Below are 12375 nucleotides of genomic sequence, written 5' to 3' on the forward strand. Positions count from 1 at the left end.
GATCACCATACCCTCTCTCTTGGGCTACTACGGTGCCTCAGTCTTTAGCATCTCAAATCCTGGGTATCTAACAACTGAGGTCAACTGTGGAAGACTTCTTCTTCCCCTTCCACCGCTAATGCCCACAGAGTGGCCTCTAAGACTGGCTAATACCTCTGTTCTGAATTCTGCTCAGCCATGAATGTACGAATAACATCTTTTAGGCCTTGAGCTTGGTATCTGAGATGATAAAGCCCTCATGCTCTCTGCTGAGCATCCTTACTCTAGGGAGACCTTACTGAGGACCTGGGGGTGGTTTTTTCTTGGCAATCATATAAAGTTGAAAGTCGATATGTACAGATGCAAACACCCATATACTGAAATAAACCTTAGCTCATATCGGAGTAGTCAATAAAAATACTAGAACACCATTAGAGATACATTGTAGTCCGTTTAGTGGAAAATAAAAAAAAATTTAAAACCTTGTAGTTTAATGAATTTTAAAAATGTGTTTTGTGGGTGTTAAAGCCTGTTAAGAATATTTAGTAAAAGTGCTAATAGGAGAAATTAAAGAAAAACAGGACAAACTTTCCAATTATAATCAATTAATTTCTAATTTAAGATGAAGTTCTCATGTTTAGAAACAACCTTTATTGAACAGCTCCTAAATAGACTAACCAGATCAAACACACAGCAAGGCTGCTGTGGAGCAACTGATTGCACAGACCTTTCCACAATAGCAGCATCCAGGGCAGTCATGGCTGACCCTGCCTTAGCTATGTGACATATAACAGACTGAGTAACATTTGGATGTGGCTTCAAGGGAGAAGCAGGAGATGATGTTTTACTTCTAATGGTGTAATAAAAAAATGTGACTTGTTCAATGCATGTGACCCTCAAACATGTCTCATTACTTGTGTGTGTGTGTGTGTGTGTGTGTGTGCAGGGAGTTCAGACTCAAAGAAATCTAAGTTTTATAAACACACTGAGTGCTTGTGGGTAATAATACTGCTCAATCAAAAGTACCTTCAGAAATCGTATGCAAGTTACAGGAAGGGCTCCACCCCTTGTTAGATCTACAGTACATGTCAGTTAGGAGACACTTTTAGAGAAGCCCAAATACAAGAAAAATATAAAATAAATAGCTTACAATCCCACCTTCAATCAATAAGCCATTCAGTCTACCTGAATGCCCCCTTTCCCAGTGACTTCAGTACTAGACAAGGTGAGGCACAGAGAAGTTTGGAATGCTGCCCTTCAGCCCTTGCAGTTCCGGAGAGGGAAGCATGCAGACAGATACCTCACACAAAAGGACAGAACCCCTGCCCCATGAGCAAAGTGCCTTGGAAACAGAAAAGAGAGTCAACTCAAGCCTTGTTATCTGATCTGAGCTTGCTAGACCAAGCAGACCTTTAATAGGCACAAAAGAGATGGGGTAGAGTCTTCCCACTCCCAGGTAGAGGATGGCATCGTTGAAGGCACAGGCAGGCAATGTACCATGAGGCAGAAAGTTGGCCGTCATAGGGACACAGTCTGCACAGGGCAATAAGACAGAAATAGTAAAGGCCTGGTGATGTCAATATTGTATTCGATCTGCTATTACTTTTAAAAAGTTAGTAAATGGTATTAAAAATGGGAAAGGAATGATTTCTAAAATATGTTTCCCAACTTTAACATATTTGTTGTGTCTCTCCTCAAAAAAAAAAAAAAAAAAAAAAAAAAAACCTGAAAAACAAAAAAAACCCAGAAAACAGAATGGTGTGTGCTAAACTTTTTAAGCATTCTAAGCAAATAATAATAATAGTGTGGACTGCATAATATCTTATTTGATGAGGTAAAACATATTTTAAGCAGCATATTATGGAAGGAAACAGTAATAGCTTCAAATAATGTTGGCACACCATGGCCAGACGCAGCACTAATGATTAATTCAAGTTCCAAATTTATGTCTCAATCCATACTAACTTCAAAGCTATAAAGATATGTGGCAGACCATATTGATTGTTCAGATGCAGCACACAGAGCATGCTCTCCTCCCCCAAGACACCTAAGCACTTGGAAGCTTCTTGGGGTGTGGCTAACTTCTTGCACTTTGAAATAAATGCTGAGGAGGGATATGCATGGTCAGGCTGTTCCTTCTCCAAAGCTTGTGACACAGCTTCAGCTCTTCAAAAGCTTAATTAATCAGGTGTTGCCCCTCACAACACACAGAGAACAGCTACACCATCTCCACAGCCTATCAGGATCCACTGTGTCTGGTAACTGGAGTTACCGATCGGATTATAGCATATCACGTGACACTGACTCGGCAGCACGGATGAGAAAAGTGAATGAGAGTCCACTGTTTTCACTTCGGACATTGTCCCTGCTCTTATGTGCAAGATTTTTTGAGGAGTGCCACTTTCTCGTGAGCCTTTGCCTGGATATCATCATCACCTGGCACTGCCCTTCCAATTGGCTAGACCGACCTGTCCTCCTTGGAGCTGTAGAGAATGTCCGGTCCACTGAGGAGGAGAGTCCAGCCAGAGTGTGATTTACTGTGGCACCCGTGATTTACTATTATTGTGTTGCTGTTTTTCATGGCCCCTGAAAAGAAATAGCACAGAGGTGGGCCTCAACCACAGCCTTGGTCGAGGCCTTGGGAGTGTCCTGAATGAACTGCACCAAGCACACAAGCCTGCTTCTGAATGTGTCCCTGGTTCTGCCGGAGATCCATGACAGACATGCAGATCTCATAAGTAGAGGGTCGGACCAGCCAGTCTTACCTTGTCGGATAAAAGTTTGGCTGGTGTCCAGCAAAATGTCACAGCCCTCTACGATCATCCTCTCAATGGCGAGATTTTTCCGTATGTTCTCGGTGTCACTGACTTCATCATGCATCACTCTGTCAGACACAATGGAGACAAGAGAGAGGAAGAGACAGTAGTTACTGCCCTAACTGATAGGGAAAGAGAGCCATGGTAAGATAAGACTGACCTCCAGGCTTTGCCCAGTCACAGCCCAAAGCAAAGTCACACTGTGTGAGCTCAGTTTGAAAGGTAAGCAGACCAGCCATCAGTGAGTGACAGAGATTGCTTTGGGTGCAAAAGGAAAGAGCCCAGTATTCTACAGATGGCTTCCTTCCTTAACATTGAAGAGTTACTCCTTGAGGACACGCACTAAGTTAGAGACTGCTGCACTACTGTCCCATGTCATGATGACAACCTGCCTGTTCTCCAGCTTCTCGCCAAATCTGAATACAACATGCAGTAGAAAGTCATTTTTCTAGTCCGATGAAAACAAGGCAGAGAACATTTGCAAACTTAACCACAATATTCCTGATCTCAACTATATAAGTTCACATGCTATGAGAACTCTCCAAAGACATTTTTCTTGGCTAAATTGAATGTGCATGGTAATTCAACACCGTCTCTTTCACTCTATGATTAAGCAAAAAAAAAAAAAAAATGTTGGCTCTATTATTTGCTTCCTTCCTCTCCCTTGAAACCTGCATAACCCTGGCTTCCACGGCAGGCTGCCATGCTGTCTCTTCCCCAACTCTGAATCCTTTCCACAAGTTTTCTGCATACCTGGACAGTTCCTCCAGCTTGGACTTAGCGAACTCCAGACTTTTCCTCTCCACATGTTCATGGGGGGTGTGGGCCAGGAGTTCGTGCAGCGTGATGATATACCTGGGAATCTAAACACATTCACAGGTGAGTGTGAACAAGAGGTCCAGGAGGATAACAGGGGGCCCTCTCCACAGAGCCATCACTCTCAGGTAGCTCGTTCATCCCTACCCTTAGGACTCTGATGGTTTTACCACTTTTTAAAGGAATCTGTAAGCATAAGCTATGCTTCAAACCTTATACACCAAGAAAGTCTAAACCAAAAATGCAAGAAAAGTTGGTCATAAAGGAAGAAGCCTAGTATAAAGGAGTCGTTGTTTAAGTTTGTACACAACCATGCATGTTTGAATGAAGGTTTCTGCAGACCGAGTCAGAGAAAGAAACATGGCTGCCATGGACCCACTTGAATCTATTTTTAAAGGCATGCTGTCTGTTCATATGCTTATGTAAAACTTGACAACCCTGACAATGCTCTCTTTAACAATGGGAATCAGGAAGGGCACTCTGATCCTGCTTTGTCAAGTTTCACCCTCTAGCAGTGAAAGTGCTGGTTAACTGGGCTGTTTATTTGTGCTTACGTTAGAAACAGTTTCTGTAAACAGCAAAACCTCACCAGCCATAAGAGACATCTAGCAAGCCAGAGAAGAGGTTTAACTCAAGTTACAGAGACTCAACAAACCTTTCCCTCTTTCATGCTCACAAAACAGCCTCTTGGAAAACAGGGAGTTAGGTTTAAAGAAGAGTGTGTGTGAATAGCCACTCCCATCGCATCCTTTTCTGTGGACCTGGGAGAGCTCTGAGCTTTGTGGACACGTCCACTCTTCTAGCTAATCAAGTTCTTCACTTGGGAAGGAAATAAACTAAATGAGGCCCAGTGGCTTATCTAAGGTAGACCTCCCAGGAAATGGCAGAACCAGTTTAGATCTCCACTGGAATCTAGGGTCCTTGGTTCTCATCTACACTTGAAAAAACCTTTAAGGATAGAACAGAAAAGCAGCTTCTCAGAGTTCTGTGTGCAGGCCTTCACTCTGTCCTTAGAGATGGCGGCCCTTTCTGTGGATAAGCCTTTGCTCATCACTCGTGTGACCATCATGAGGCTATTTTCTGTTCACTCATGAGTGCGTCCCTTTTTGCATTCGCACAGATAACAGTCACTGTTAGCACAGGCATTGACTGCAGCTCAATGGTCTAATCTGGGTCTTAGGAAACAGGCAGGTCCCTTGGTCAGAGAAGGGTAGGAAATACGAGACTTCTCACTGTAGGATGGACAAAGGAAGATTTACACCTCTGTTCTATAAACGTCTCACCAAAGCATCCTTTAATACTTGGGAAAGACTCCTGGGATCTAGGTGCTTATGAAAAACCCTTTTGTTGGCACAATTCTACCATGGTTAAAACTATGCTAAAAGTCCTTCCACAGAAAATCAAGCAATCAACAGCTAATATGCCCATTTTTTTCCTAACAAGAGTCAGGAGTGGGAGGGCCTCACTACTTACTATGCACTGAAACCCCACAAAACTATGTTTAGTAGATAGCCTCATGCTCCTCCTTCATCAGTTAAAACTATTTTAAAGAGTTCTCTGGCTAAGGTTCAAATGAATGGAGCTGAATTCAGTAACTGGCCCCTTCTCCTTGCTGTTACAAGAACAAATAAATGCTAGCTCTTGCTGAAAGTAGGCAAAAGAGGCTCTGCTGAGAAGCGACTCTGCAAAGAACGTGTCTGTGGTGTCAAGAGCTTGCTGCAGAGTTTCCAAAAAGCATCTAACTATCACAGCAGATATTGAAATGAATCATGTTTCTACTTTCAATAAAGGATTGAATCCTTGTCACTTGGTAGACTTTAATTAGCTTGCTCTCCTTTTTTAGTTAATAGCTGGATGGAACAGCGAGTGACTACTTCTTGGAGTGCATCTCATAGCATCGTTCTTGGAGCAGATGTTATGACTGGCTTACCTATGGACTTTCAACACATCCACCACATTCAAGTAAGCAGATGAGCACCAGAAGATGGCTCAAGCAGTACTAACCACTGTGTTTTTCTAAATAAAAAGATTAATGACTCTTTTATTTCTATAATAAATTGTTTGGTAACAACGGGAGTTACTAGGTAAGTATCATCCCAATTCTATAATCTCTCCTTGTTTTGATAGTTCAAGGCAACAACTGACTTGACAAAAAAAGTCAGGGATGGAGTCCAGAAGCAGAGCGTTTGCTTGGTATGTGTGAGGTCTTGGGAGAAGTCCCCAATACAAAAGGGGGGCATACTAGCATCATTCGGTCACCTCTCTTCCATCATAAAAAGCTACAGGCTAAAAATCTCACAACTCTAATCCTCTCTGCTCCTCTGTCCCAGCACCAATCTGCCTCCACATTTAAGCCCATGAAAAAGTTTGGGCCAGAGGTCCTCTTGCAGTGTAAAGGAAGTTTAAATGTTTTAACTTCCACTGTTGCCAGGGCATGGGGGCATGTCTAGTACAACCAAGGAACAGGGTCAAGGCATGGAAGGACTACTGCAAAAGAAACTACATCCCAGATCCTCTTAGGGAGCAAATACCATCATGGCTACCTCACCCAGTAGACAAGGAACACTAGGATTGGACAAGCCCAGTAAAAATAAAAACTTTTAAGTTTATGGAAAGAATATTTCTAATTGTTTCAGATGGTTTCTCCTTGGTGAGACCCCAAGAGGAAAAGCCCAAGGACAGACTCCAAGAAAACCATGGCCCAAGGGCAGGAATTTCTAATAATTTCTCTTGGATTATTCATTTTTTTCCATCTGTTCATCTCTTGAAATTGGAGTACTTCTGGCTGAATTCTACAAGTTTCAAGATACTTCCAGAAAAATGGGCTTCAAGAGCACCGGCATTGGGCCACCTCACCATGGAAGAAGTCAAAGATTCCCAATATTTGATTTCTCAACAAAAGTTTAGGGTTTAGAGCTACCACAGCCTGGGGCTGAGGATGAAGTTCTAGATTACCCTAGACTCCTTACAATATGACATGCTTGCCCAACCTGAGCTGTCTACTTGTATCAGAGGCCTGAAGCACTTGGAGTTCACCAGAGCTCAGCTGCCCCTGAGCACTGTGACAGTTTCAGTGAGAGAAGGCTAAGTAAGACAACAGGTCCCACCAAGACTCTAGACTCCAAGCTCTTCTCGGACGTGATGGGAATGCTGCCAAGTGAATCAATTGCTTAGTCCTGGTTACTGGGCTTAAACTTTGCAGGATGAAGGAAGGGGAGGGTGGTGGAAAGTCCCTTCAAGGCTCTGCAGTCCACTGTATTGGGGTGCCCTGTCCATAGCTCAGGTAAAGTTCTGTCATTTAAAACCCTGAAAGGAACATGCCTTAGGGAATTTTAAAGCATATGGAAGAAACTTGGAGTATCAGGAGCTTCATGAGCCTTTAACTTTGTGTCCACCTCACCTGGACGCAGTTTAGTACTGAATCCTAACCTAGAGGTCACATCTGAAAATGCAAATAGCTTGACAGAAGAGCAATGTACACATGAAGCACTTTACTGTCATGAAAACCTGAAATCCCATATCTTCTTGGGAAATATTTTCTCAGAGGGGGAAAGAACTCAAGCAAAATAATTCAATGTCTCGTGTGTGCATGTGTGTAATTAAGCTTTACTACAGTTAAATGTTTTCAAATGCAACATTTTGGTTTTTAAAACCATTTAATATATATGCAATACCATATATATGTGTGTGTGTGTATGTGTATATATATATGTGTGTGTGTGTGTGTACCTTATTTGCATATATAAACTATTACAAAATTTTAGCACTTAAGTGTTTTCAAATGCAGCCTTTTGGTTTCTAAAATGCTTACTGAACTACCACCACCACTTCCAAGGTTCCAAACAGTACTGACGAACCTTAAGACAAACAGTTATGGACCACAGAAATTTTTTTCCTCTCTGAGGTTCCAAAATGTTTCCCCAGGGTCAAGGCTGCCTGCCCAGAGGACAAAGTGCTCCACCATAACTATAACACACATGATCAAAAGAATCACTTTAACACATGACAATCTGGAGGCCTCCCCCAAAGCCCCATAAATTCCACAACAGGAACATTCAATGCCTTTCCAAGAGAACAGAATCCACAGTTTCCAGAAGAGCAGGCAACCCCATGGCCTCCGTGGGACCTCCTCACCATAGGGCACTTCAAGAAAGAGCCCTGAGACAGGAAAGAGCACACATGTGCTTCATTCTGTGAGCCTCCGTAGTCCCCAAGAGAGAACATCAGGGTACAGCCTGCCTTAAGAAGGGCCACATGACCAGGCCCCCCACAACATCCAGGTCTAGCCAGAGCCTCTGGCTCTGGGGTCTCCACCGCCTGTGGGATTAAGAAGGCCTTGTTTTGTTCTCCAGAGCTCCAGCCAAAAGAAACTCAACAGTAATCCTGCTGCAGCCAGAAAGGAAGGGTTGAAAAGAAAGAGACTTCGTAGCAGCCACTCCAGTCCCCCGAGAACCTTTTGCATAACCAGCATAAACTAGCGTATCTGCACAGAATCCTATTTCTGTGAGCCTAATAATATTTTTAAACATGCTGGAGGTGGAGACTCCATGAAAGAGGTCTGTGTGGAATCATTCTATAAAGAGAATTTGCTGCTTAAAAAAAATTCCTGAATTATTTGCCTCAAAAGATCCCTGCTTTCTGGGCTGGAGAAGTAGCTCACAGGTAGAGTGCTTGCCTAGGACGCTCAAAGCACAGGGTTCAATCCCCAGCACTAGGAAAAGAACCAAACTGCCAACATACCCAGGTTCTTATATACACAGGACAAATAACTGATGGCACACTGATGGCAGCACCGGGTTAGGTCCAAGGACTTAGAAGATGCATCCCAAGTGATTTACCTGAAACATTGGGTAGGTCAAGAACGTCTCCAGCATCCTCCCCTCACAGGCAGGGTTGGCTTCATACTGCTTTAAGAGCTTGTCAAAATCTCTGTTTTGCTTACAGTTGGCAAGTACTTGGAGGCTGTACTGGTGATTACGTACAAATTCTTGATAAATGTTCAGCATGGGCAGCAAAATATCAAATAGATCCGCTGGAAAAGAGAAGGAAGCATGGCTATTCCCCTTGTGCTTGGCGAGTTACCGTAAAAAGTACCTCCCAATACCATATGGCTCAGGGTTTTAGTTGTCCTGCCTAGGGGACAAACTGGGTAGCATTTGCCTTCAGCATAATGTGACTTCAGCCACACACTACCTGGAACAGACCAAAGAAAAGCATCACCAGGTAACTCCTGGGATGTGGCCTAGTACAGCAAGACTGAGTCCCAGTGTCTGAGTATCAACAGTGGATTTACATAGTCAAGGCTGAATAACACACAGGATACTCGTCTACTCAACAAGAATCTACATCCTTAAAGAGTGACTTACCTAAAACCAAAGTAGGCCAATTTGCCAGCCTTGCCTTTAGTCCTTGATGGAATATTTCATGAAGGAACATGATTGTTTCACTATAAAAAAAATTAGAAAAAAAATACCATTTAGTAACATAAGGTATCTGCTCTTTGAGGAGTCCAATATATGCTTATATATGACATGCTGGCTTAATAGGCCCAACAAAATATATACTCCATAATAGCATGGGCTATATGCCTGCCTTCTGCAGCAATTTCTCTTTTAGCCCCAGAAACCCAAAGGAAACAAAGATGAACCCCAAAGTCAGATGGTTAGGAAGCTCTGTACTGGCTTCTGGATCACATTTGTGGTCTGACAAATTCTAAGCAAAGGATTTCCTCTTCTAAGAAAGGGACTGCTGTCTGCCACACTGGAACCTAGCAAACTGATACATTTACCTTCCTATTTCCATGCCTGAGTTAGAAAACAAGTGAAACAAATGTTATAAATAATTGGGAGCAATACAGTTTCTTAAGTCTAAGCTCTGCTGAAATTCAAGATAATTGGCCTGCCTGGGCTTCATTTCAAAACAAGGGAATCTAAACCGCAGCCAGGACAACAAACACCATGTATGGCCACCCATTAAAGCTGCACCCCTTCACTTCCCTGCCTAGGACTAAAGGCAGTAAATGGCGATTGGTCTGCATGTAGAGCTGTTATCCCAGCTTCCCATCAAGAGGCCTGACAGTCACACTGAGAAGGTAAACAGAGCTCACCTGGCCTTGCACCATCTCCATTAAGCAGCCACCATGTGGAAGCGACTCATCAGGGCTGCCTAAAACCAGGGGCTACATGCTTGGATGCCCACTATCAGAGGTTGCAGCTCACAGTCCTACCCACACCTCATCTACACATGCTTGGATAACTGTGGTCAAAATGCTAACCGCACTGCCTGAGGGAGACTGTGGAAGAGCAACTTCAGAGTAACACACACACACACACACACACACACACACACACACACACACACTGTTTTGACTTTTGAATCATGTCAGTATATTGCCTACTCAAAAAAAAAGTAGTTAGAATTTCAGTAAAACACCAACCCTGCCTTCCTCCACTTCTCCCTTTGTCTTATTTTTCTCCACAACATTGATCTCCAGATAGATAATCTACTACATATTTTCATGTATTCCCTGCCCATTTCTGTTCTCACATTGAGATATAAATGTCATGCAGGCAGGAATTTTTCTGCTTTGTCCCCTAACTGATCCTCAACAAAAAGGTCACTGCAAATACTTACTGCAGAAATAAATCAACAAGGGCTCCTGGGACATCTTAGTTTCTATGCTTCCTAAAACACTTCTCTGCAAGTTGCACACCAACACCCATCAATCACTCCGTCTCCTTCAGCTTGGAAGAGAGAGTATCTTCCACACATGCATGCCCCGACACAGTGACAAGAGCGCAGATGTCAAGCAGAGGCACAAACTGAGAAAATGAGGCATCAAGATTGTAGAGAAATACAAATGCAGACTGACAATGTCACTCGAGGATCTCTTCCTGACTCGGAACACGTGACCCGCAAGGATGAATCTGCGAGACCTAATCTTTTCAGACTACAGGAGGGACACTTTCAAGAAACACTAATGAGTTCTTCCCAAACTACTCATTTATGCAAAGGCAAACCTGTTGAGAAAAATGCTGCTGACGTCATCGTGGTTAATGGGGGGCTTCTTGGAGCTGGCTGCCATGCGCAGGGGCCTGAGGAAACCGTTCACCAGGATGTAAAGCTGGTGTACATACTCCGTCTCGGCCTCCACCATCGTGAACACAATCTGGTTTCTCTTCCTCATGCTCTCTGCATGGGGAGAACAAATGTAGTCCTGCACGATGGTCTTCCACTTCCTCCTACACAGCCACCCTCTCATGAAGCTCTGAACCTACACAGCGAGAAAGGGGAGGAACCGGAGATGGGCGATGAAACCGGCTTTCTGAAACCGGAAGCAAGAAGCAAGCATATACCTCATGAACCATATAAACGACACCCTTAGGATGATGCGTTCTTCGGTACAACAAACAATGGCAAGTTTTCCCCAAATAACAGGAAAAATGATTTTAAACATTTTATCTTTTTCTGAGGTTCACAAATGTCTTAAACAGCTTAAATGCATTAGGGTTATTTATGCAGACACTAGACTATTCTACTACTTAGCTAATAATATTTCAAAATTTAGCTAATATATTTAAATAATAATTGAAGGTTTGCTTTTAATAATAAAGAATCCTAAATTTTTTTTTATTCATGGTTAAAAAGCCGAGTGACGGCACCATAAAATAAAAACAAAACAAAACAAAACAAAACAAAAAAAAAACCAAAGCAATGTAAAATTTATCATCGTAAATCTTTTTTAACTGTAAAAGATTGACCTCAGGCTCTTATACATGCTAGGCAAGTGTTCTATAATTGTGCTATAAGCCCAGACCCACCTTTTAGAATATAATTTATTTTTGTTTGTTTGTATGTGAGCATGTGAATTTATGTATGCAAATCATATGTGTTCAGGAGCCCACAGAAGCCAAAAGAGGACCTTGCATCCCGTTGTACTAGAGTTACAAATGTTTATGAGCCAGCATGTGGGTGCCGGGAACCAATCCTGGTTCTCTGCAGCAGTGGTAAGAGCTCTTCACTACTGAGTCATCTCTCCAACCCCATTTTAATGACTTCTGTCTACACTGTTCAGTAGTGTAGGGATATTCATGGCTTTGATTTTCTACAATTTGCAAGATCTCTATTCTATCCGATTGAAACTCTCTACCTCTTAATGAACAACTCCACAGATACTTCTCTCAGTTTCTGGAAATTGCCCATCTACTTCTGCTCCTGTGAATGTAACTACTTTAGAAATATTGTTTACATGGAGTCTTCCAGGATTCACCTTTGCATTACCAATTTCATTTAATACAGTGTCTTCAAGGTTCACCCATGTTGAAGCAAGTGCCAGGATTTCTGTGCTTTTTTTTCTTTTCTTTTAATTACGTATTTTCTTCATTTACATTTCCACTGCTATCCCAAAAATCCCCCCATACCTGCCGGTCACTCCCCTCCTCCCCCAACTCCCACTTCTTGGCCCTGGCGTTCCCCTGTACTGAGGCATATAAAGTTCGCAAGACCGATGGGCATCTCTTTCCAGTGATGGCCGACTAGGCCATCTTCTGATACATATGCAGCTAGAGTCAAGAGCTCCGGGGTACTGGTTAGTTCATATTGTTGTTCCACCTACAGGGTTGCAGTTCCCTTTAGCTCCTTGGTTACTTTCTCTAGCTCCTCCATTGGGGGCCCTGTGATCCATCCAATAGCTGACTGTGAGCATCCACTTCTGTGTTTGCTAGGGCCCGGCAGCCTCACAAAAGACAGCTATATCTGGGTCCTT

The 12375-nt window shown here is 42.9% G+C and overlaps 1 protein-coding gene across 1 annotated transcript in view; it reads right to left on the reverse strand.

The window, feature by feature from the left end:
- The window catches only part of Rasgrf2 (RAS protein-specific guanine nucleotide-releasing factor 2), a gene marked incomplete in the record, with an annotated part of 251422 nt that overhangs the window by 139640 nt on the left and 99407 nt on the right, over positions 1–12375 (reverse strand). Inside the window, 7 exon segments of the mRNA NM_009027.4 lie at positions 2198–2215; positions 2703–2707; positions 2709–2863; positions 3549–3658; positions 8450–8643; positions 8978–9057; positions 10631–10884. Of these exon segments, the coding sequence (NP_033053.2) occupies positions 2198–2215; positions 2703–2707; positions 2709–2863; positions 3549–3658; positions 8450–8643; positions 8978–9057; positions 10631–10884 (816 nt within the window).

The sequence above is a fragment of the Mus musculus genome, chromosome 13 (assembly GCF_000001635.26).
Source record: "Mus musculus strain C57BL/6J chromosome 13, GRCm38.p6 C57BL/6J".
Lineage (NCBI taxonomy): Eukaryota > Metazoa > Chordata > Mammalia > Rodentia > Muridae > Mus > Mus musculus.